Here is a 23,770-nt window from a genome sequence, read left to right on the forward strand (position 1 = left end):
ACACACATGACCTAATACAAAAAAAAAGAATGAGAAATGACCTAATTTATTTGATCGAAAATAGTAGGTATTTTGGTATATGGATGGTAAATAACAGGTTTAAGGGTATAAGTTAAGGTAGGTGGGGTTGACGGGGGCGTGGGTGGACTCAACCTGCATTTTATTTAAAAAAAGATAAAAAGCAAATTTCGTTGTTCAGTCAAAAGAATTTCTCAATTCGTTTTTTCTTCTCGAAAATACCACGGATATCCATATAAGAGGGCATCCAAATGAGGCGGTTTGTATTTTCACTTTGAGAGAAACAGACATTATACTGGATCCCATAAGAAAGCATTCGGTAGCTTAGAACAATGCTATAGTTAGGGCCTCATTATGGGTTATGTGGACTTTTTAGCAGAACTACCATCGACGGTAAATACCAACTCCGCCAGAAATATTGCTGCAAGACCGCCTTATCCAGAGTTTGCCACTTGTGGGGTGAGTGCGAGGGAGGGCATCAGAGATGCACACTTTTTCAACTCCTTACCATTGTCCCTTCTAAAGGGAAGTGCATGTGCTACCCTTCGCTACAACAAAAAAAGCAGAATTCTTTTTGGGGCCGCTTTGACATTTTTAATTACATTTCTGAGCAGATGGTAATAATAGGCAAAAATGTGGTTTGAAAATCTGCCTAATTTCCCACCGGTGGTATTGCATCAGAGCACCGTCCGCGGTAAATGTACATATCTGCTAGCGCTGAATTGGATGGGCATACATTCGGTAATATTTGTGTTGTGAAGTTGTTCTGTAGTCTGAGCTATGGTTAAACATGTACTGGGGTTTGCTTTTATTAGGAAAATACAACAGAATATCTTGTGGATGGCAGCCTTGGTATTAAGGGCTAGCCCTGGAATTCGTTGACTGCTCATAAAAATACTAGAGCGATACAACGAGGTACCAGGATTCAAAATAATTGAGCAAACCTGACTTTGGAATGCTTCCTCAGTTACTTACATAGGCATAACATGAAAAAGAACGCTTGACGGGGGCCTTAAATTTAGGGCTGTACCGAACTTCGGCTTCGAGTCCCTATTCTGCCGAAGTTCGGCTGAAATACAGCTATCCGGCTTCGGCAGAATAGTTTCTGTTTAGGGACTCGAAGCCGAAGTCCACTTTCTATGATTAGCTGCCCTCTCCCTGTTTGGGAGATGACAGCCAATCATAGAATGTTTGACAGTGTTCAGGCTGCAGAAGCCAAACAAGCTGTTTGCCTATTGGCTTCTGCAGTCTGACCACAGAGGAACCAGCCTAACGTGTTGAAATAGGAAGCGAGGGACGGGAACAGTTCTTCCCGTCCCTCACTTCCTATGCCAGCACCCGGACCCAATCACCAGGTAAGTGACGCCCCCCCCCATACCCCCTCATCACGGTGAGGCCGCGGGGCCTCAGGGAACCCCCGCGGCCTCACCGCAATAATGTTCTGTTTGTCGGGCCACCGGTGCAAAGCCGGTGGCCCGACGTTTATTTTGCATTGGGGGGCCGCTCCTACAGGAGCGGCCCCCCCAGACTCATGAGGCCGCCGGGGCACTTTGCCGACCCCGGCGGCCTCGGTGCCCCCCATCCCCCTCACCACGGTGAGGCCGCGGGGCCTCAGGGAACCCCCGCGGCCTCACCGCAATAATGTTTTGTTTGTCGGGCCACCGGTGCAAAGCCGGTGGCCCGACGTTTATTTTGCATTGAGGGGCCGCTCCTACAGGAGCGGCCCCCCCAGACTCATGAGGCCGCCGGGGCACTTTGCCGACCCCGGCGGCCTCGGTGCCCCCCATCCCCCTCACCACGGTGAGGCCGCGGGGCTTCAGGGAACCCCCGCGGCCTCACCGCAATAATGTTCTGTTTGTCGGGCCACCGGTGCAAAGCCGGTGGCCCGACGTTTATTTTGCATTGGGGGGCCGCTCCTACAGGAGCGGCCCCCCCAGACTCATGAGGCCGCCGGGGCACTTTGCCGACCCCGGCGGCCTCGGTGCCCCCCATCCCCCTCACCACGGTGAGGCCGCGGGGCCTCAGGGAACCCCCGCGGCCTCACCGCAATAATGTTTTGTTTGTCGGGCCACCGGTGCAAAGCCGGTGGCCCGACGTTTATTTTGCATTGAGGGGCCGCTCCTACAGGAGCGGCCCCCCCAGACTCATGAGGCCGCCGGGGCACTTTGCCGACCCCGGCGGCCTCGGTGCCCCCCATCCCCCTCACCACGGTGAGGCCGCGGGGCTTCAGGGAACCCCCGCGGCCTCACCGCAATAATGTTTTGTTTGTCGGGCCACCGGTGCAAAGCCGGTGGCCCGACGTTTATTTTGCATTGGGGGGCCGCTCCTACAGGAGCGGCCCCCCCAGACTCATGAGGCCGCCGGGGCACTTTGCCGACCCCGGCGGCCTCGGTGCCCCCCATCCCCCTCACCACGGTGAGGCCGCGGGGCTTCAGGGAACCCCCGCGGCCTCACCGCAATAATGTTCTGTTTGTCGGGCCACCGGTGCAAAGCCGGTGGCCCGACGTTTATTTTGCATTGGGGGGCCGCTCCTACAGGAGCGGCCCCCCCAGACTCATGAGGCCGCCGGGGCACTTTGCCGACCCCGGCGGCCTCGGTGCCCCCCATCCCCCTCACCACGGTGAGGCCGCGGGGCCTCGGGGGAACCCCCGCGGCCTCACCGCAATAATGTTTTGTTTGTTGGGCCACCGGTGCAAAGCCGGTGGCCCGATGTTTATTTTGCATTGGGGGGCCGCTCCTACAGGAGCGGCCCCCCCAGACTCATGAGGCCGCCGGGGCACTTTGCCGACCCCGGCGGCCTCGCTGTGAAATGTGCCTCACCCCTTGAGCACGGTGAGGCCGCGGGGCCACAGGGAACCCCCGCGGCCTCACCGCAATAATGTTGTGTTTGTCGGGCCACCGGGCCAAAGCCGGTGGCCCGAGATTGTATTGCATAGGGGGGCCTAAAAAAAAAATACTATTCGGCTCACTATTCGGCTCCGGCCGAATAGTTGACAAACTATTCGGTATCCGGCCGAATACTAAATATGCTATTCGGTACAGCCCTACTTAAATTGTCTTGGTTAGGAAGAGCAGCTTCTTTGGAAATGCACATACTCCTTAGGCTGTTGTATGCGATGCCTTCTCTCCCGGAAGAAATCCCAAAGAATCTCCTTTAAGGTTTAAGTGAAGATTGTTTTATTTATTTATTTTTTATTTATTTATTTATCTATTTGTTTGTTTGTTTGTTTATTTATTTATTTATTTAATGCGCCGAAAGCCTGCAGGCATCAGGGCGCAACACTGACACACTCAGACAAACAAATAAGAGAGGGTAATTCCTTTCTTAGGTACCCACCCGCTGAGACGATTTAACAAGTAATTAATGGAAGAGGACAGTTTTAGGTTATTTGCGAAACACCCTTGGGTTCTCTTCCTGCCTAAGTGGCAGAGTGTTCCAAAATTTGGCGGCGCACACTGGGAATGATATACCGAGCCTCTTAGATCATTTGTAGCCGGGGCAGGTCACCAAGCCTGTGTTGGAAGTGCGAAGTAGCCCTGCAGGTGAGTAGTGGGAAACTAGAGATTTTATGTACTGGGGGGGGGGGGCTCTCCCAAAGAGGCAGCGGTGAACTAGGGTACCAACTTTAAAGTTGACACGCCCCTGCACCGCGAGCCAATGGAGGGCTCTCCTGTGATCTCAGATATGTTCCCTTCTCGGGATGATTCTCTTGATGTTGCGCACAGCAAGCATCGTTCTGAATGGTTGCACTTAAAAGCGCCAATTAACAGGGCGTCACCATAGTCCAGTCTTGAAATGATAGTGGATTGGGCAATGATTGCACAATTCTTTTCAGGCAAAAAAGGGCGGATGTTCTTGAACAGGCGAAGATAGTAATACGGTTCCAGACAAACTGATTGACTTAGGTGTCTGCATTCATGGAGGGCTCCAGTTGGATGCCCACAGTTTTTACTTTCTCCTCACTGGGATGGTGCACTTCTCTGTTTTAAAGCTTTTAAAGTTTGGTGTCAATTTAGAGAGGGCAAGCCGTGACCCAAAGACGATACACTCTGTCTTGCTGCCATTAAGACAATACCATTGTCCAGACATCCAGGTTTCAATAAGGTCATACGTGCTAAGGAGATTGGATGAATCTGTGGCATAGTTACTGCTAACTTCAAGCACTAGCTGTGTGTCATAGGCATAGTTTGTGAAAAATAGAAGTGCACAGAGTGGTCTTAGGTACAGATTAAAGAGTAAAGGAGACAAGAATGCTCACCGGAGGTGCCACACCTAATGGGGGCTGCAGATGAAAAAGCCTCACCCCAGTGAATTCTAGATACGCAATTGGAGTGAAAAGACTGGATCCACCCCATAGACTCCTTGGAGCAGTTTCCCAGATGACGTAGGGTATGTAGGAGGCGGTCGTGGTCTAGCAAATCAAAAGCTGCAGAAAAATCAAGCAGGACCAAAATCCTGGCTTTTCCACTGTCCATAATTTTCAACGTATGGGACTGGAGATCGGTCAACGCTGTCTCCGTACTGCAGGGTGGTCTAAAATCTGATTGTCTGTTATGAAGAATGTTGTTCATTTCCACGTAGGTTTGCAGTGGGAATGTAGCAAATTTATCGAGGATTGTTAGAGGGAAATTACAGTTAGTGATGGGCCTAAGATTGCTTGGATCTTTGGGGTCCAATAAGGGCTTCTTAAGGAGAGGAGTGACCGTGATCGCCTTAACTGAAGCAGGGACAAAGCAGTCTCAAATGATTTACTTTACCAGGAGGGTGGAGAAGTTAAGAGGCCAAATGGTGGCTACATCTTAGGAAGGTGGTTTAGCCTGCCTGCCCACAGATGCCATGCTAATACTAAGCAGCCAAGCGTCCTTCTTTTTTTGTTGTTGGTCCAAGTGATTTTCTTTCCGCTAAACGTCCCAGTGAGTGACTGACACATTCCTTTAATAAACAAGATAGGTAGCCCCCACTTAAGTTATTTCATTAAAAACACAATAAAAAAGTCAAACTTAGAATATTGGATGTCCTGGTGCAGGAATAAGTGTTGATCATTTCTTCGCCTCCGTTTATCGAGATCAGATGTTATCCTACATGATGCCCAGCCCTGCAGCTGCAGGGCTATACCTGTGAGGCATGGGAAGAGGGAGAGATCACACACATAAGGGGTCTGTTTGGCACAGACCAAACTAAACCTTTCCAGCACAGCAAGGGAGAGAGTTGTATTGACACCTAGTACTCTACCCCTCTCTAGCTCGCTCATACTCGTGGCACTCCCTCCTCTCGCTGCCTCACTCTGAGGCTCTACACCTTTCTACGGGGCGAGTAGCATTGCGAGGCGCTCCTTTGCTAGAGACACCCGAGCCATGTCTGACAGCTTCACGGACAGAGGGAAACAATATATATTTTAGGGGTGGGGGGCCTTTATTTGTTGTGCAAAAGCTGCTTTTGATAAAGGAAATTAAGTGTGTACGAATAGTGTAACCTGGCTTATGGAACATTTTACAATGTTAATTTCTAATGATCACTTCCAGTTTATATTCTAGCCACAATAAGAATGTTACACTTATCTTAATGAGGAAAGCACTTGTTCAAAACCTAGAATAACCACATACATTGTTTTCTGATAGAAGTTATTCCAAGATGCATAGTTTCATACACTCCTATTGTAATAGCTTAAAATACCCCTATGAAAAAGGGAAAGGGGACATATGATACCGGAGAGGGTTCAACCCTGCTTTACATAACTTTTTTGGGGCACACACGAATGACCACAGATCATTACATTTGACACGTATGTCTCTGATAAATGGTTGTATGCTTGAATCACTAAGTGTAAACTGCACGGTAGCCTTGGCGCTCTTCAACTTTTCGCAGCACTCATCCTAATATTAAAATGTTTGCAACATTGAACCATAAATACTGCTTTGGACATTGGCAGGATTTGGAGGTGAGGATGGAATGACTGCAACATCAGTTACTTCATGGGGCTCAAGTGCAGTTTGGAGATCATGTTTCCTTTGGCAGTGCAGAATTTGTGTTAATTCCCAGGATAAGGATGGCTCTGCACATACTCATTTGCCAATGCACAGACATACCAAGTGAAATATATATATATAGGTTTGCATAGTCCTATGGAAGTAGCATTTGTAGCACTGTCTACAAATAACAGGTGGCGCGATTGCCATCTCAATTCTGCAACAACTGCAGAATTAAAGTAAAAACCCATTGCTGAGTGCACACCACGCTCATTAACCTCTTTGTGGGTTTGCAGGTGGGCTTCAGAACTCCCCATCTTTGGCTGCCTACCCAGAGAAAGGGAAAAGAATCTCCATCTTACCAACTTGTAGATCTCCAGTGAATGTGGGCGCTCCTCTACTGACAGACGCGTCAGTGGCTGCTGTAGCGGCTTACCGAGCTCAGGAAGACCCTCCAACTACAAAGAGAAGAGTTGAAAGACATGAGAGGTGGGACGGGTGGAGGTTAGAGTGCCTCTGGGATGGTATACTAGAGCAAATCACTTAAAACAAGTCTGTACATTTCATCATATGTGCAACTGCACTTCTGATCCCATCCATCAACCACACCGCCTACATATATTCAGAGATCCCTGTTATCCACTTAATGTCCCTGTCATCAGAGAGTTCTACACACCCTACATCTCTTAGGAGGCCTTCTTACCCTTCACCCACACCTATTTCATCACAGACATCCTCTGCCAACCATATCCAATGCATCACCCAGGGAGATGCTGCTTCCACCACCAAGACTGTATAGACATACCTACTATGGGACCACACCACACCCTGTACATCACCACACCCTGTACATCTGCACAGATACCTCCTTCATCATCTATTCCCATCTATCTCATCAGAGACGCACCCATTAGCCACAACCGGAATCACACCTCTGCCACCCACACCCTTATCATAGCAGCAGAGAATATCAATGCATTCCTCACCAGAAAACATCTCCATTGCCACCCACTCCCTGTACATCTCCTCAGAGATCCCCTACATCATACACACCAGATGAAACTCCTCAGTGACCTCCTTCACCCAGTGCTACTATATCTCTTCAAAGAGAGACACCATGTCCATCTCGCCCATTGTACACTCGTCAGAAGCCCCTCTATCACCCACAACCAGTACATCTGTAGAGAGAGAGAGTGAGAGAGAAAGAGAGAGAGAGAAAGAGAGAGAGCGAGACCTCATCCATCAACCCTGTACATGTTCTCAGGAACCTCCTTCATCACCCACTGCTTGCACAAAGCCCCGGAAAGAGACACCTCCTCCATCCCTCACGCCATGCACATCACTTTGGAGACTTTCCTGCATCACTCACACACTATGCATCTCCACAGAGACCTCCTCCATTGACTGAACCAGTACATCTCCCTAGTGAGAGACCTCCATCACTCACACTTTTTCGACCTCATCAGAAACCTCCATCATTCGCATGCTCCACACACTAACATTTTTTGAATTGTAAGCAAATTGGAACACCACAAATATAAGAGTAAGGTTGACTTTGTGTTGCAGTAAGAAATCTTTGCAACTCTAAAAATGGATTTTGGGATCTAAACAATATTGGACTCTGGAGCACCTTCACTGGGATGTGTGCATTTCAGAACATTTGATCAGAGACTGCAAATTGAACATTGTCTCCTCTGCTACTGTGCAGAGTGGCTTTAAGGGTACCATGCACTATACTGTTACACCTCGGATTGCCTATAGTAAATGTATTTCTTTATTTTGGGAAGTCGCTGTTGCAGGATTTAATGATGCCTTTAGAGGGAAAACAAGTTGTCCAGAAGTATTATTCCAATTCCAAAAGAAAAGGGTTCCTCCAATCTGAAACATTGATTGTTATCAAAACCTTTAACAGCGGTGGAGACATATCAGTCATGGATGAAAGGAATTATATAGCACAAGTAATTCAACAACTGTCTTACCATATCTATTAACACAAATGTGCCTTTGGCTCAGTCCTATTATTAAACCCCGAATTAGAGAGTAGGCTGGGCAGATGCAACGAAGAGGGACATTTGAGCTCTTATAAGTTATCATTTTTTCCAGTCAGGTTCTCAGTGGCACTCGCACCATATTTATTACCCAAGGTTCATAAGACCTTAGAATATCCAGCAGGCACTCCTATATATTCTTTCAAGTAGCCTACATTGTTCTATTCTGACTGAATGACATCATAGAACGTAAACAGTGTGTACTCTCCCCATTGCATTCCAAACGCCACACTCAACCTCATCCTCACCTCCTCCCTGCTCATCACGTGCTCAAACCCCCACCCCTTTGACTGAACTGCCTGTGCCACGATTTCCCTTCTCATATCACACACAAATCTGCCCACAAAGGCCAGGCTAAACATCCTGTGATTGAGCACCGCTACTTCAACAATTGCCCGTTGGACGCACAAGATGCAACCTTCTCAACTTTCCCCACTGAAGGGAATGCTTCTGACCTTTTGGATACATTCAGCAACTTCACCAAAGAACTAGTGAATACTCACATGCCCCTAAAGTATAGTCGTGCCAAAGACAACAACGGTGCATACCTGAGCTCCCCGCCAACAAAGGTTCAATCATATCTCTTGAAAAGAGGTGAAGCAATGACAGACGCCCAGAGGATCTCCCATCCCTCAAATCCCTGCTCATCCATATCTCTGAGGCCAGTCGATTTACTACACCTCTACCATTGAGGCAGTCTCTAACGGGAGCAAAGCCTTATTCAAAGTAATGAAGCCGACACTGTCCTTGAGGTGCTGGATTCACAAGAGAAATGTGACGGAATCAGTACCTTCTGCCTCAGTAAAATTACTCAAATTGAAACTTCAAAACCAGAAGGAACCCCGCTATCCATCGCCCCCGGAAACTGCCTTCCTTGACTGACTTCATCCTCCTCTCTCCTAAGGATCTCCAGTGACGCCTGCTTCCTTTAAACCTACCGCTTACCTGGTGGACCTTTGCCCTGTCTTCCCTCATTAAACAACTCACCAGCCAAGCACCCATTGCAAGTCTTGGTATTGTGAAGGCCTCTTCAATGAAGGGTACAAAGGTCTATCCTAGACATGTTGAAGACAGGTTTCAACTGACCCCTTCAAAAAATAACTTTGCTTGACCCAGAGGATCTAGCCAACTACAGACCCACCACATCCTTCCGTTCATTGGGAAATTCATTGAGAAAGTAGTTGCAACCCAACTACTTGCCAAAATTGACCATCTTGGCCTCCTTTGCAATTACCAATTTGGAATCTGCGCCAAATGCAGTATTGAAATTGATAATTATATTTTATTTTTATTGCGCTCGTACACAAGTGTTTCAGAGCGTGACAAGGCAAGGGAGGGTAACAGGGGAGAACAAAACAGCAAACTTACTAGGCCCAGTGACATTGAGAACGCGCAAGTGCATGGGAGAGGGGGAGGGGAAAAGTGCATGGAAGGGGGAGAATTGGAAAGTGCGAAGCAGAGGAGAAACAGATAAATAACAATAAATAAATAATAAAGGCAACAAACAGTGGTAGTGCAGCCAGCAATTTGCAAGTGCTAGGTTTAAGGCAGCAGAGAGGGTAGGTCTGATAAGTGCAGGAAGAAAAAGGGGAGGCTGTATGGGTACAGATACAGACCCCAGTGCAAGGGGTGGCCCGGAGGCAGTGCAGGAGGGTGGCGGGGTGAGCAGGTACATGGGCCCGGAGGACAGAGGGTGGCCAGGTGCACGGTGCCAAGAGAGAACAGATCAGCAGGGGAGAGCGGGAGGCAGAAGAAAAGAGGAAGGTCTTGAGGGGCTTCCGGAACCAGAGATGGTTCTCCTCAAGTTTTAGAGTGGCAGGGAGGCTGTTCCAGAGGGAGGCCCCAGCCAAAGACAGAGATCTACCCCCAGCTTGTTTCTTTGAAAAACGACTGACCCTGAGGGCGTTAGAGGTAGAGGAGGGAAGAGCTTGAGAGGGGAGGTATTTGCGGAGGGATAGCTGAAGGTATTTTGGACCCAGACCCAAGAAAGCCTTGTGGACAATGCAGAGGGTTTTTAATTTAATCCTTGCATCCACTGGGAGCCAATGGAGAGATTTCAGAGCTGGAGAGATACAACCCCAGGGCTTGAGGCCAAGGACAAGTCTTGCAGTCCTCTTCTGGATTAGTTGCAGAGGGTGGAGAGTAGAGGCAGGTAGATTTAGAAAGAGGCTGTTACAATAGTCCAACAAAGAGAGAACCAGAGCTTGGAATACCATGAGCTTCTGGGGGGGGGAGGAAAAGCAGAGTAGCTCTGAGGAGGTGCAGTAGGAAATTTGCCTTTTTAGAGACCTCAGAGATGTGGGTGGAGAAGGAAAGGGTGGAGTCAAAGATGACCCTGAGGTTCTTAGCCTCGCAGGTGGGGGTAGGAGGAGGGCCAAGGGAGGCCGGCCAGAGAGTGAGGGGAAAGTATGGTGAAGGTGTGCCGATGAAGAGGATCTCAGGCATTCAGACAAAGATCATTGGCGGCACACCAATCTTGAGTGGCATGTAGGCAATCAGAGATGAGAGAGGGAGAGGAGGTGGCAGAGGGCAGCCTGAAAATGAATTGAGTGTCGTCAGCGTAGCACTGGAAATTTGAGCAGAAAGTGGCAATGCAGTGGGCGAGAGTTGCCAGGTATTGGTTGAAAAGCCAGGGCGAGAGGTTAGACCCCTGGGGAACACCACAGGTAGAGAGGAAGATAGATGAAAGGAAGGACCCAAGTTGTACCTGGGAGGGTTGATCTGAGAGGAAAGAGGTCAGCCAGGCCACAGCCTGATCAGTGATACCCAGGTTTTCACGTAGACGGTTCAGCAGGATGGTATGGTTGACCGTGTCGAAGGCAGAAGAGAGATCGAGGAGGATGAGGACAGAGGGAATGTTAGAGTCAAGGTTGGAGATTTTCAGGAGAGCAGTTTCCGTGCTTCTGGCACCTCTGAAGCCAGACTGGTGGTCATGGAGACAGCCAACAGAATTGGAATGAAGGTTAAGCTGAGAGATGGCCAACTTTTCCAGGAGTTTGCCCAGAAAGGGAGTAATGGAAATTGGGCGATAGTTAGCTGGACAAGAAGGATCAGCTGTGGGATTCTTGAGAAGAGGATGCAAAAGGGAGTGCTTCAGAGGGGAGGGGAAGGTTCCCGAGGCAAAGGAGTGGCTGTAAAAATCAGCAAGAGCCGGAGCGAGGTTGTCAATGTGGTCCTTGATGGTTTTAGAGGAACAAGGATGAACCTGTTTTGACGAGGCTGTCATAGATCGGACTTGTCTAGCGACCACGTCAGGGGAGAAAAGAGGAAAGGACGAGAAGGATGGTGGGGGGGTGGAGTACAGAAACTTCACCCATCCAAGTGGTGGGTGATACGCTGCAAATCACCTAACACTCCTCTCCCTACTCGCCGACAGGATGAGTTTCTCTTCAAATGTCCTAAAATGGTTTGCATCGTACCTAGATACCACGCTGCACAGATGGGCTCATTCATATCCAACTCACTCCCAGCCACGTGTGGGGTCCCCCAAGGTTCCATCCTCTTCCAATCGTTTTCAATCGATACATGGAACTCTTTGGAACTCTCCTAAACGACCCCAACATAACCGGCCATCAGTACACTGATGGCACTCTGCTGTACATTGGGGTCTGTGGCCCCAAAGACACTGCTCACCTCTGCAAATGCCTGGCTGCCAGCCAAACATGGAAATCAAATGCCTACCTCACACTGAACCCCACCAAGCCCAAATTAGTCTTCCTTGGTCCCCCAACTCATACAATAATTACAGGACTACATACACCTGGAAGGTTTCAAACCACAGCTTTCAAACTAAGCCAAATCCATGGGTTTCATTGTTGATAGTAGCCTTTCCTTCCAGACGCACACCGCAAGGATACAGATCCCCACACTCCACAAAATCAAGCCCCCACCGCATGAAGGTCCAAGCCCTCGCAATCTCACACATCAATGGGGGAACCATCCGCCATACTGGGATTCCAGCCGCACCCTTGGCTCCGCACAAGGCAGACCAACACATTGCAGTTCACCTCACTACAGACGTCTTCAAATTCGACTAATCTGTGCAAAGCGGTGTGAGCTTCACTTGCTCCCTTTCCCCACCATGATCATATTTAAAACTGCATGAATTACATACAAAGCAGTCTTCAACAAAACACCAACATACTTGGCTCTTGCAAATTACTTAGCAAAAACACCAAAAGTGTTGACTCTAAGCTCGCTCGTGAAGAGAAGACCCGCGAGCAGTCTTCTCCTGCCACGCTCGACCACCTGAAACACCATCCTGGCAGAGGCTTAAAATGCCCCCACCATCCTCGAGTTCTGCAAAACACTAAACATGTGGCTCGTTCAAAAATACCTGCCTTACTGATAAAAATCATGCCCACCCTCCACCAATAACACCGTGCTATTGTACAACATGGCAAGCCGGGTGATTCCACCCTCCTTTTGTAAAGAGCTCTGCTGCTCTCAAGCTGAGTTAGAAGCAATAGAATAAAATAAATACTGGCTCTCTCACCAACTATGTATTGTAAGTTATTTCAGAAGTGTACAAGGATCTTAAGAATATTTTAAAAAGGACCTTGCACATCGATGGAAGGAATCCTACTTTATCTGTTAGTGAAAATGTACATGCTTTGTAGCAATACAAACACATCATTTGATCTGTGATTGTTCTGCCAGTTATTATATGGACACAACAGTATCATCTGGTGCAATATCGGTTTAGCGTCCAGCAATGAATTCTCTTTTGTAACACAATTTGCACTATTGAGTGCCTTCATAATGTAGGGGAGGACTGGTCCAAGAAGACCCCCCCTCGCCTACGCTTTCTCCCCAGGTGAGGACTATGGCTCCTTTGGGCGTCCCCTCATGCCACCCGGGCCCAGGTGGTGGAGGGTTCACCCACTGGAGACATTGCCCGCACGTATTAATTGCCCACACGTATTAAAATTTAGCTAGGCCTAGAAACCATTTTGTCTGGTAAAGATGGTGTGAGCTCAGCGCACTGTAGCGCGGTCCCCACCCTTGGAGGGTTTCAGTCATCCTTGTTGCCGCAGCACCCTGGCAGATCCGCTGCGAGCACGTTCCCACGAACAGGACGGACATGAGCTAGTGTAATACACTAACATTGTAACAATTCACCTCCCGCAGTGTATCATCGCTCCCAGCATGACCCGGCCAGCAGGCCTAAGCAAATGAAAAGAACAGTAAAATGGTCGTTATATGCCAGACAATCTTTGTATATTAATGTTGAGACTACTTGCAAAGGATGCTTTTCTCTCATAAAATCCCTTATATTACAAAAGCCTGTAAGATGTATAATTACAAGAGATCATGCCCCCATGATATAAGCGATGGTGAGCATATACCATTGCAGTTGGGTACTAATAATAACGGCACGCACCAGGAATCTGTTTGTTACGTGTATGACTGGAAAACTTACACCCCATGGGCTCGTGCCATAACTGAACTAATGCTGCTAGAGGACACAAGAAAACGAATGTAACCATACAAAGGGCCCATGTGAAGAATGCATGAGAAGGCGCATGTCATGTGTGCATGTCTAGGCCCCACATGCGCCACCACCGTCACGAACAAGTGGCGGGTTACTTTCTATGTTCTCCACCAACCCTAACTCTACCTCACTTACTGCAAATATATATGCATATACCTAAATACTGCACTTGTTAAAACATAATGTATGAATAAGGTACTCAGACTGGGTATAATCAAGACACATCCAGCAAAGTTTAAATGCATGTTTTGTAATGTTTTGAATAAGTATTATAGAGTGTTCAAATGTTCGTGATGTCTTTACCTAAATCGGCAACACACGAGGGAGATACCTTTGTGAAATACGTGCAAGGCCATTCCCCCTCCCACCCTGCGAAGGCTGCCAAGGCATGAGAGCAGAGACCGCGCCGCGCTGCGTTACCTCCCCCAACTAGACTGGAGCCGCTTGAAAGACTTGTAACCCCCTCTGTAGCACCCAAGGCCACCACCCGCCACCTGCATTATTTACAGCACAGCAGTAAACCTCTGCCTGAACACACGCGCCCCCTCGTAAACCTCACAACCCACCGGACCATCTCAGACTTATGGCCCTGTGCAATCAGGACACCCAACACTTTGACAACACACACAGCGGAACATCCATAACAACTTCTAACAAGGCAGAAAGACATGTACCGCCCGTCCCAGGCCCCGAAGCTTAGCCCCTCGACCTATGGCCCCGGTCAACAGGACACTGGTAACCATGTCCTGACGTATTACCTCCAGACCCCTCACAAGGTACATTCCTCCTGTGTTGCATTAACCTGTTGTATAACCTATTGAAAGATTTACTAAAGAAGATAATACCAATATGCCAGAATGACTGCGGTGTGCATGGCCTAGGGCTAATAAGTCAGGAGAAGACATTCATCTCTGCCACTGGCCGCGATGGCCCCACAACACCGCCTGGATGAACTCTGCCACCCTGCCAGGCCCAGCCCAACCCACGAGGCTGCCCAGTGACGTCTGCCAGCCAGAGCCAACCACATCACAGCAGCACCTATAGTTAGTCGTCGCCACCCAATCCCCATGAACTTGTGCCCCCTATAGTGTGTAGGTTCTTCTGACGTTTTTTGTAAATATATACGCCTGTCTTTGCGATTGTCAGACAGAGCGCTCTCGGAGTTTGCAGAGTCCTTTGCATGCCCTATTCTGATTGATAAACTCCCATTTACGCTCACCCGCACTCTGTCTTGGCCTTATTCCCATTTTGGGAGAGTCCTTCATTGTCTCTCATTGCGGGGAGGATTGTGCTGTGTGGGGACGCTTGCCTTCAGTGGTGACCCCGATAGCGTGATTTATTTCTTCCTAAACTCGTTATAACCGTCCCCTTTTGGCACGAGAATCTCTGGTCGAAAAGGGATACGCACGGTGAGCCGGCTCCGGGAGGCTGCCCGCCAACGGCGACCGGTACACTAAGAAGTGCGCACTCAATAGAGAAAGGGTACGGGATCCCGGTTGAAAAATCCCCTTTGAGTACCGCTCGCCGGAGTCGGGGCTGACTGTTGAGCTGACGGCGACACTGCCTGGACGGACCCAGTTTCGGAGACTATCGGTTCAAGACGGGCACGTGAGTACTGAGTGTGAGCGATTGTAAAGGGAGGGGGGAGAGCAGTGTAGGACAGGGAACGAAAAGGGGGTACGAAGGTATACTAAAGATTATTCTAAAATTTCCTTTCTTTTTCTTTGCATATGGCCATTAGGATTACGAGGTGAATAAGAGATAGAAGTGACGGGAACCTAGCTCCGAAAGGGGGTGGAAGGCGGTGCCGCATAGTGCTATATTGACTAGTGCTGGGAATATATGACGAAGTGAAATATAAGATAAAAGTGTTCAGCAAAAGGGGGCACTGAGAATATATTAGTGATCGCTATTACTTCTTTCTTTTCTTTTTCTTTAAGGGTAGGGGGAGAATAAAAACCAAGATTAGCACGAACTTGGGAAGAAAGTAAGAGAAAAGGGGGCCTACTAGAAGGGGGAGAGCAGGTTAAAACGTATAAATATATGCATATGCGCATTCATCTATCTAAGTAAAACAGACAGGGACAGCCGGCTAGGGAGGAAAGGGAGGGCAGCGTGAAGGGTGTACTGAGTGTTACCAAGAGGTGTGTGCACCTCGTATGTGTCAGAGGACAATTTGAGGTTACGAATGTGTAAAACGGCTATAAATGTATAATTGTCAAATGGTCATGGTAAGTGTGACCGGATGAAACTTTTTTGAAGGCAACGGTGATACAGTGACGTGAGTGGGTGCCTTTTGATTTCCGGGTTGCTACTGTCAAAATAAATGATGGGTTGCTCTTGTATGTGTCCTCCAAAGAGAACAAAGTAGAAACTGTGTACAGTCAGTTTCGTATTGAATAGTCAAGGGAGGGAGAGCCCAACCGAACATAACAGTGAATGTGAAGTAGAATACGAAAAATAATATTGATACTACATTCATATTGTAGTTGCAGACACACAGAGACAAATAAGCACGAGGAGAGCGCTGAAATGGGGGCTGAAACACCCTTATCACATATTTGTAAAAGTCTCCCAGGGTACGCGGAGCGGATTAAGAAATATCACGACCAATGGGTAACTGAGTTGAAGGGAGAGGGGCTACCCCAGATATGGCCAGAGGGAGGGTCATTTGATAAAAGCGTTCTGGATATGGTGGTCACATGTGTTTTCTTGAAATATAAAGGAAAACAGTTGCAAAATAGGAGGGAAATAATAGATCTGTGGAGGTTATTTGAAGAGGTACCACCGTCTAAAGCACCAGCATTAAATGCTGACCTCCCATCCACTACAGACAATCCACTGATGATACAGAAAGATATCAAAGAATTGCCAAGTGTAGCGCCACCAATAGAGGTAATAAGTTTGTACCCGATACTGAAAAAACCTGTACCCGCAGAAGGATACAGTGATCCAACGTATGTACCTCCCCCGACAACTACTACACCCCACAGGCCCACTGCACCCCCACCATATGAAAGTACAAGGGAGCGAGGCCAGGCGAGTACACAAAGGGTGGACATAGAGAAACTTACAGATGATTTACAGTCAAGACTCTCAATAGCAAAAGATGAGCTCTCAAGGATAAAAGATATGTGCGGACAAACAGCACTTAATGCGACTAGGTCAGGGCGCACGTTTAGAGCGCCAGGCGAGACAAGAAGACCCGAAGAGGGGTGGAAGAAAGGCGAGATACTGTTCAGAATTGAGGAAGAACCAACCCGAATAATTGAAATAGAGGCACATGAGGGAGATCCTGACAATGATGAAAGGCCTATGGGGGATAGAGAGGAATTACTATGCGACATAAGGGACGAGTTAGAAGAAAGTGACAGGTTGAGCATGGCTATGGGAGGGGGAAGCGAAGGAGGGGATGGTACATGTTCAGTGAGAACACTGGACGACGAGTGGTCGGGACGACTAAGGAACAGAGTGGGAAAAATGGCATCACTAGAAACATCAGCATCCAAATCGGGTCCGGGTGCTATACAGAAAGGAAAGCTACAGCTTCCGTTGATACACAGAGGGGGAGGGAGACCTAACTATATCCCATGGGCACAAATGGACAAAGCCAACTTATTAAAGCTATTGCCCCCGTTATCAGGAGGGGCAAGTAAGTGGATATACGCCTTTGAAAAACATATTGCTGGGGTACCCCTAGCTGTAGGCGATGTGAAAAGTCTGCTTGTATCAGCGGTGGGCGATCAGGCTGAAAGAGTATGGGTTAAAGCCGGTTTCCCAGGAGTTACGTTAGATTGTGACCGCCATGATGGGGCCTCGTTTAACACAGTGCGGGCTAGGGTGTGGGACGCCTTGCGCGAAACATTCCCAGATACGCCGGACTTGCAGTCGGTGATGCAATGTACCATGAATGAGGGAGAGGAGGCTATGGATTACATTTTTCGGGTTCAAGAGATGTGGAGAGCGGAGACGGGCACGCCCTGGTATCAATCGACATCTTTATTTTACTTCATTATAAAAAGAGGGCTCCCCAAGGAAGTGCAGAAAGCGCTCGACAAGATTGCAGGCATTGAAGCGAAGGGATGGCCAGAGATCCAAAGCATAATAATACACCATTGTAAAAGGATAAAGGAGAGGGAGAAGGAGGTGGCACAGAAAAGGTTGGCAGACGAAGCAAAGTTAGTACAGACAAAATTGGTGAAGGTCGCAGCAGCAGTAGCTGCACTCCCACGCAGCAGGGAGGGAGAGGACGAGGAGGAGGGGCTGATAGCAATACAAGGAAGGATGGCAACTAATTGGGCGGGAACGGGACAGCGGCAGTGGAATGAGCAAGAGCAAGGTGGAGGTCCGCAGTGGCAAGAGTGGACCCCTCGAGGGGGACGAGGTGGGTACAGGGGCCGAAGAGGAGGCGGAACGGGGTATGGGGGAATGGGAGGAAATGGATGGCAGGGCCCTAGAGGTGCACAAGGAAGTTGCTGGAACTGCGGGCGATGGGGGCACTATTCCAGAGAGTGCAGAAGCAGACCCAATAACGGGTTCCAAGAGGTAGAACAATATGGCCATCCCCACCCGGGAAGCCCATATGGCCTCCCAATGGGGCAACAACAATTAAGAAACCCAAGCCAAGGTAATGCCGGCCAGCAACAGGGACCCCAGTATAGAACACAGAACCACCCACAAAACATGCCTAACAACGACAGCATGCAATATACAACAGGCAACCCTTTCGCGACAGCAGCAAACGGGGCCCCCGCACCAGCACCTTACAACGGCATGTCAGTGGTCTCAGGTAACGTATTTAATGAAGGGGGGGCGATGAGACACCCCGCATAGGACAGCCCACAGAGAACACTTGCGTGTCCAGTTCTATCTACCACCCACAGTGCAGCAGAGGAACCATTGGTAGGGGCGCAGATAGGAGACAGGCAATTTGTATTCATGGTTGATTCGGGAGCGGAGAAATCATGTGTCAGGGAGGGCCGGTTCCCGTTATCTAACAGGAAGTTAGAGACGCAGGGGTTCTCTGGGGCTGTAATTGAAGTTCCTTACACAGAAGTTTTGGATGTAACCGTAGGGGGCAAGACTGTAAAGGCACCCTTACTGTATTACGAACAGTCCCCGATAAATTTGCTGGGGAGGGACCTTATGAGTAAACTTAACATGACCATATCATTTACCGAAGGAGGAATAGTGTGTTCTACACCCGGGATATGCCCCTTGCGTGCAATGTTGGTAGTGCAAGCCTACACAACCACACAGGAAATACGAGGGCTGCCACAAAATGAAGAGATGTTTATTGAAGGGCTAAAGACTTTGGCCCTTATAGTTCCAGAGCTAAAAAGCATGGATTGGAGGATTCCAGCAGAATTCCTCTTCCGCCCCATAGTGTGTCCAAATGCAGCACCAGGATCAGTGGTGTCGTTGGATTTGCACGCTGTGCAGGTATCAACGAAACGGATCACTGTTATTGGAATGGACAGAGAAGGATGTGAGTGGCGCACCGTGCTGTGTACAAACGCCAACCTCGCCCTACGCGAGGTAACAGATGAGGATCTCTTTTCAGACACGGAAGCAGATGGTGAGATAGTAATGGAAATAGCGATGCCCTGTGACATTTTGATCCAAGCCAGAGAGCTCCCCGTCCAATTGATGGCAGTGGTAGGAACACCACCGTCATTTTTTGATGACGACATGAGGCTAGTACCAAACAAATTATGGACAACAGGCCCCCATGATGTAGGGCTGTTGCATGGAGTACAACCTGTGATAATAAAACTAAAACAAGGAGCTATCTTACCCCGAGTCAAACAGTATCCATTGTCCCGTGAGGCTGAAGAAGGGATAAAAGACACGATAAATGCACTACTAGTACAAGGGATAATAGTGCCTTCAAACTCACTATGTAACACATGTATTTATCCAATCAAAAAAGCGAAAGGGGGGTCTTGGAGGATGATACAGGACTTACGCCCCCTCAATGATGTAATACAGAAAGAGTTCCCTCTAGTCCCGAACCCTGCATCAATACTATGCAGTATCCCAAAAGCAGCATCACATTTTACAGTAGTGGACTTGAAAAACGCATTTTTCTCAATACCCCTGGCTGAAGAGAGTAGATATCTAACAGCGTTCACACTGGGGGGAAAAAGATATGAACACTGCAGACTGCCACAGGGATACTGTGAGAGCCCGAGCATATTCAACCGCATATTGCATGAAGACTTGGGAAACCTATCAGTAGAGAGTACGATTATTCAGTACGTGGATGATTTATTGGTGTGTGCACAAGACGAAGCAACATGTAGAAAAGATTCAACAACGCTCCTGACTTTACTAGCCAACAAAGGATACAAGGTAGACAAGGAGAAGCTACAGTATTGCCTGACTGAGGTCCTATACCTGGGACAGCTCATATCAAAAGATGGAAAGAGAATAATTCCTGACAGGGTGGAGGCAATAAGGTCAGTAGGAGAGCCCACGACAGTGAAAGACATGCAGAAATTTTTGGGGATGTGCAATTATTGCCGAGCATGGATACTAGACTATGCAGCATACACCAGACCCCTCCTACAAGCACTCAAAGAAGCACAACAGGAGAATGGAAAGATAAAATGGTCAGAAGAAATGAGCATATCGTTTCAATCACTGAAAGAGCTCATTTCAAGCGCTCCAGTACTAGCAAACCCTGATTATGGACACGAATTTTACCTATTTTCCCATTGCAAAGGAACACTTATGACAGCAGTACTGACACAAAAAACATCCTTAGGACACAAGCCCCTGGCGTACTATAGTGGTACTTTGGATGCCGTGATGCAGGGTCATTTCGTGTGCGAACAATCGCTCGCAGCAGCCGCATTCGCGATTGAGAAAAGTGCCACAATAGTAATGGGATGCCCTGTGACATTGTTTGTGGAACACTCATTATTTGCAATACTTGAAAGATCGAAAAGCACACTGACCACACAGCGGGCAACAGCATGCGAGATCATATTGTCCAGCGCCAACATCCACATAGTGAGATGTAAAACAGTGAACCCCGCCACATTCATTACAGAAGCGTGCACATTAGAGGATATGCAAAATCACGACTGCGCAACCCACACAGGAGAAGGAGGGGAGGACACAGTGGTGTGTGAAAACGCTCTCAGCGAGGGGGAAGTGTACTTTGTGGATGGGTCCGCATCAATTGATATGGACACGGGAGAAAAACACGTTGGCATGGCGGTAGTGAGATTAGAGGAAGGTGAGTTTGAAACATTAGTACAGTACCGCCTCCCGTCGCATTACTCTGCACAGGCAGCAGAACTGATTGCGCTCATAGAAGCACTACATGCAGCCAAAGGCTGTGCAGTAACAATATACACAGACTCAGCTTACATGACGACAACAGTACATGGAGGTCTAGCAAGATGGGGCCGTAGGGGATTCAGAAGGGCAGATGGAACACCAGTGCAGCATGCCGAACTGTTAAAAGAATTAATAGAGGCGCTACAAAACCCTGTGCAAAGCGGAAGCACTAAGAGGTGTGGCACCGGATAAATTGCAGTGGATAGAGGAAACCTGTACACCAGTATGGAGAGAACACATTTCAAAACTAACTTGGGTAACTGCCATTGAAAAACCGTTCAAACTGCAAAGCGAAATGGACTACAAACTGTGCTTTAAAGGAGAAGGGAGAACCCCCATGGGAACAAACCAGAACTGCAACAAGACCCTCACCATCCCAGACCTAAGGAAAGGGACAGCGGCCCTGATGGACACGTACTGGGTGTGCGGCAACCAGGCATACCTACACCTCCCCCAGTCCTGGAGTGGCAGCTGCTCAATGGCCACTCTGCACTCAGCCCTAATGGTGATACCAGAAAGCCACGTCGATGGGACACAGGAGCACAGTGTGGCTCAACCAACTGCAGAGACACAAATGTATGTCCTGTCTTCTGGAAGCAAGGGAGAAGTGCTGACCCGTAACAAACGAGCATCAAATTACATATCAAAGGCATCATCAGAACTATTGGCTCAGATCCCAGACAAGTATCGATTATTCAGCTCGGCAGAAACATTTTTTGCCTCACTCGTCTCAAGTGTCCAAGCAAGGGCAAACGCAAAATTGCTCCAGATAACACGCTGGGAATTGATTCAGCTGGCAAACGACACTGAAGAAGGATTCAATATTATTAAAGTGGAACTAAGGGCTTTACGACTAATGACCATGCAAAACAGGTATGTCTTGGACCTGTTGACGGCAATGGACGGTGGTGTTTGCCGAAAAATAGGAAGTGCCTGCTGCACTTTCGTACCTTCTGAAGACGCAGAGAATGGCTCCCTATCCCATGTGATCGAAGCAGTCCACAACCTAGGAGAAAAAATGAAAATGGAAGGCGGAGCAGAAGCGAGTACATGGTTCGACAACATCTTCTCCTGGGTTCCCTCATGGCTTGGAACAACTGTGAAATTTTTAATACCAGCTGTTGTGTTCCTCCTTCTACTTTTTTGCCTGTGCCAGGTGGGTCTTCGAGTTTGTGCTAACGCAGTACCAAATGGTGCAATGATGATGGTGACAATGGGCAACTCACACGGTACAATAAAAACGATGCAAGAAGCACAAGTACAAACAGGGATAGATAACTCGCCCAGGTACCAACTGGTGCCTTTATACCACGATAAAGATATTGTAGATAAGTTGTGGCACACCACCATCAAAGAGCCCCGTATACTAGAATGGTATGAGGAAGTTTGGGTAGATTTGGAAGGAGATGGTGGGTGCATATATCTAATGTGTACCCCAGATGAATATGCCCGGAGAGGTGAGAGCTTAAGGGGGGTGTGCAGAGCATGGATGCCCATCAAAGGAACTCCTGCATGGGATGAGGCGGTGATGGACGAGGCAGAATGTAGGAGGATAGAAGATTTAAAGAATTCGTTACTTTAGTAACGAAAGGGGGGAAATGTAGGGGAGGACTGGTCCAAGAAGACCCCCCCTCGCCTACGCTTTCTCCCCAGGTGAGGACTATGGCTCCTTTGGGCGTCCCCTCATGCCACCCGGGCCCAGGTGGTGGAGGGTTCACCCACTGGAGACATTGCCCGCACGTATTAATTGCCCACACGTATTAAAATTTAGCTAGGCCTAGAAACCATTTTGTCTGGTAAAGATGGTGTGAGCTCAGCGCACTGTAGCGCGGCCCCCACCCTTGGAGGGTTTCAGTCATCCTTGTTGCCGCAGCACCCTGGCAGATCCGCTGCGAGCACGTTCCCACGAACAGGACGGACATGAGCTAGTGTAATACACTAACATTGTAACAATTCACCTCCCGCAGTGTATCATCGCTCCCAGCATGACCCGGCCAGCAGGCCTAGGCAAATGAAAAGAACAGTAAAATGGTCGTTATATGCCAGACAATCTTTGTATATTAATGTTGAGACTACTTGCAAAGGATGCTTTTCTCTCATAAAATCCCTTATATTACAAAAGCCTGTAAAATGTATAATTACAAAAGATCATGCCCCCATGATATAAGCGATGGTGAGCATATACCATTGCAGTTGGGTACTAATAATAACGGCACGCACCAGGAATCTGTTTGTTACGTGTATGACTGGAAAACTTACACCCCATGGGCTCGTGCCATAACTGAACTAATGCTGCTAGAGGACACAAGAAAACGAATGTAACCATACAAAGGGCCCATGTGAAGAATGCATGAGAAGGCGCATGTCATGTGTGCATGTCTAGGCCCCACATGCGCCACCACCGTCACGAACAAGTGGCGGGTTACTTTCTATGTTCTCCACCAACCCTAACTCTACCTCACTTACTGCAAATATATATGCATATACCTAAATACTGCACTTGTTAAAACATAATGTATGAATAAGGTACTCAGACTGGGTATAATCAAGACACATCCAGCAAAGTTTAAATGCATGTTTTGTAATGTTTTGAATAAGTATTATAGAGTGTTCAAATGTTCGTGATGTCTTTACCTAAATCGGCAACACACGAGGGAGATACCTTTGTGAAATACGTGCAAGGCCATTCCCCCTCCCACCCTGCGAAGGCTGCCAAGGCATGAGAGCAGAGACCGCGCCGCGCTGCGTTACCTCCCCCAACTAGACTGGAGCCGCTTGAAAGACTTGTAACCCCCTCTGTAGCACCCAAGGCCACCACCCGCCACCTGCATTATTTACAGCACAGCAGTAAACCTCTGCCTGAACACACGCGCCCCCTCGTAAACCTCACAAC

At 48.4% G+C, this 23,770-nt stretch overlaps 1 protein-coding gene across 1 annotated transcript in view; it reads right to left on the reverse strand.

Annotated features, from left to right (window-relative positions):
* MYO15B (myosin XVB) overlaps positions 1–23,770 on the reverse strand; it is a 721,855-nt gene that overhangs the window by 525,889 nt on the left and 172,196 nt on the right. The window contains exon 5 of the mRNA XM_069654768.1: positions 6,348–6,443. Within this exon, the coding sequence (XP_069510869.1) occupies positions 6,348–6,443 (96 nt within the window). The remainder of the gene's footprint in view (positions 1–6,347; positions 6,444–23,770) is intronic.

This window comes from Ambystoma mexicanum, chromosome 3q (assembly GCF_040938575.1).
Source record: "Ambystoma mexicanum isolate Mex_15411 chromosome 3q, UKY_AmexF1_1, whole genome shotgun sequence".
In the NCBI taxonomy this organism is placed as follows: domain Eukaryota; kingdom Metazoa; phylum Chordata; class Amphibia; order Caudata; family Ambystomatidae; genus Ambystoma; species Ambystoma mexicanum.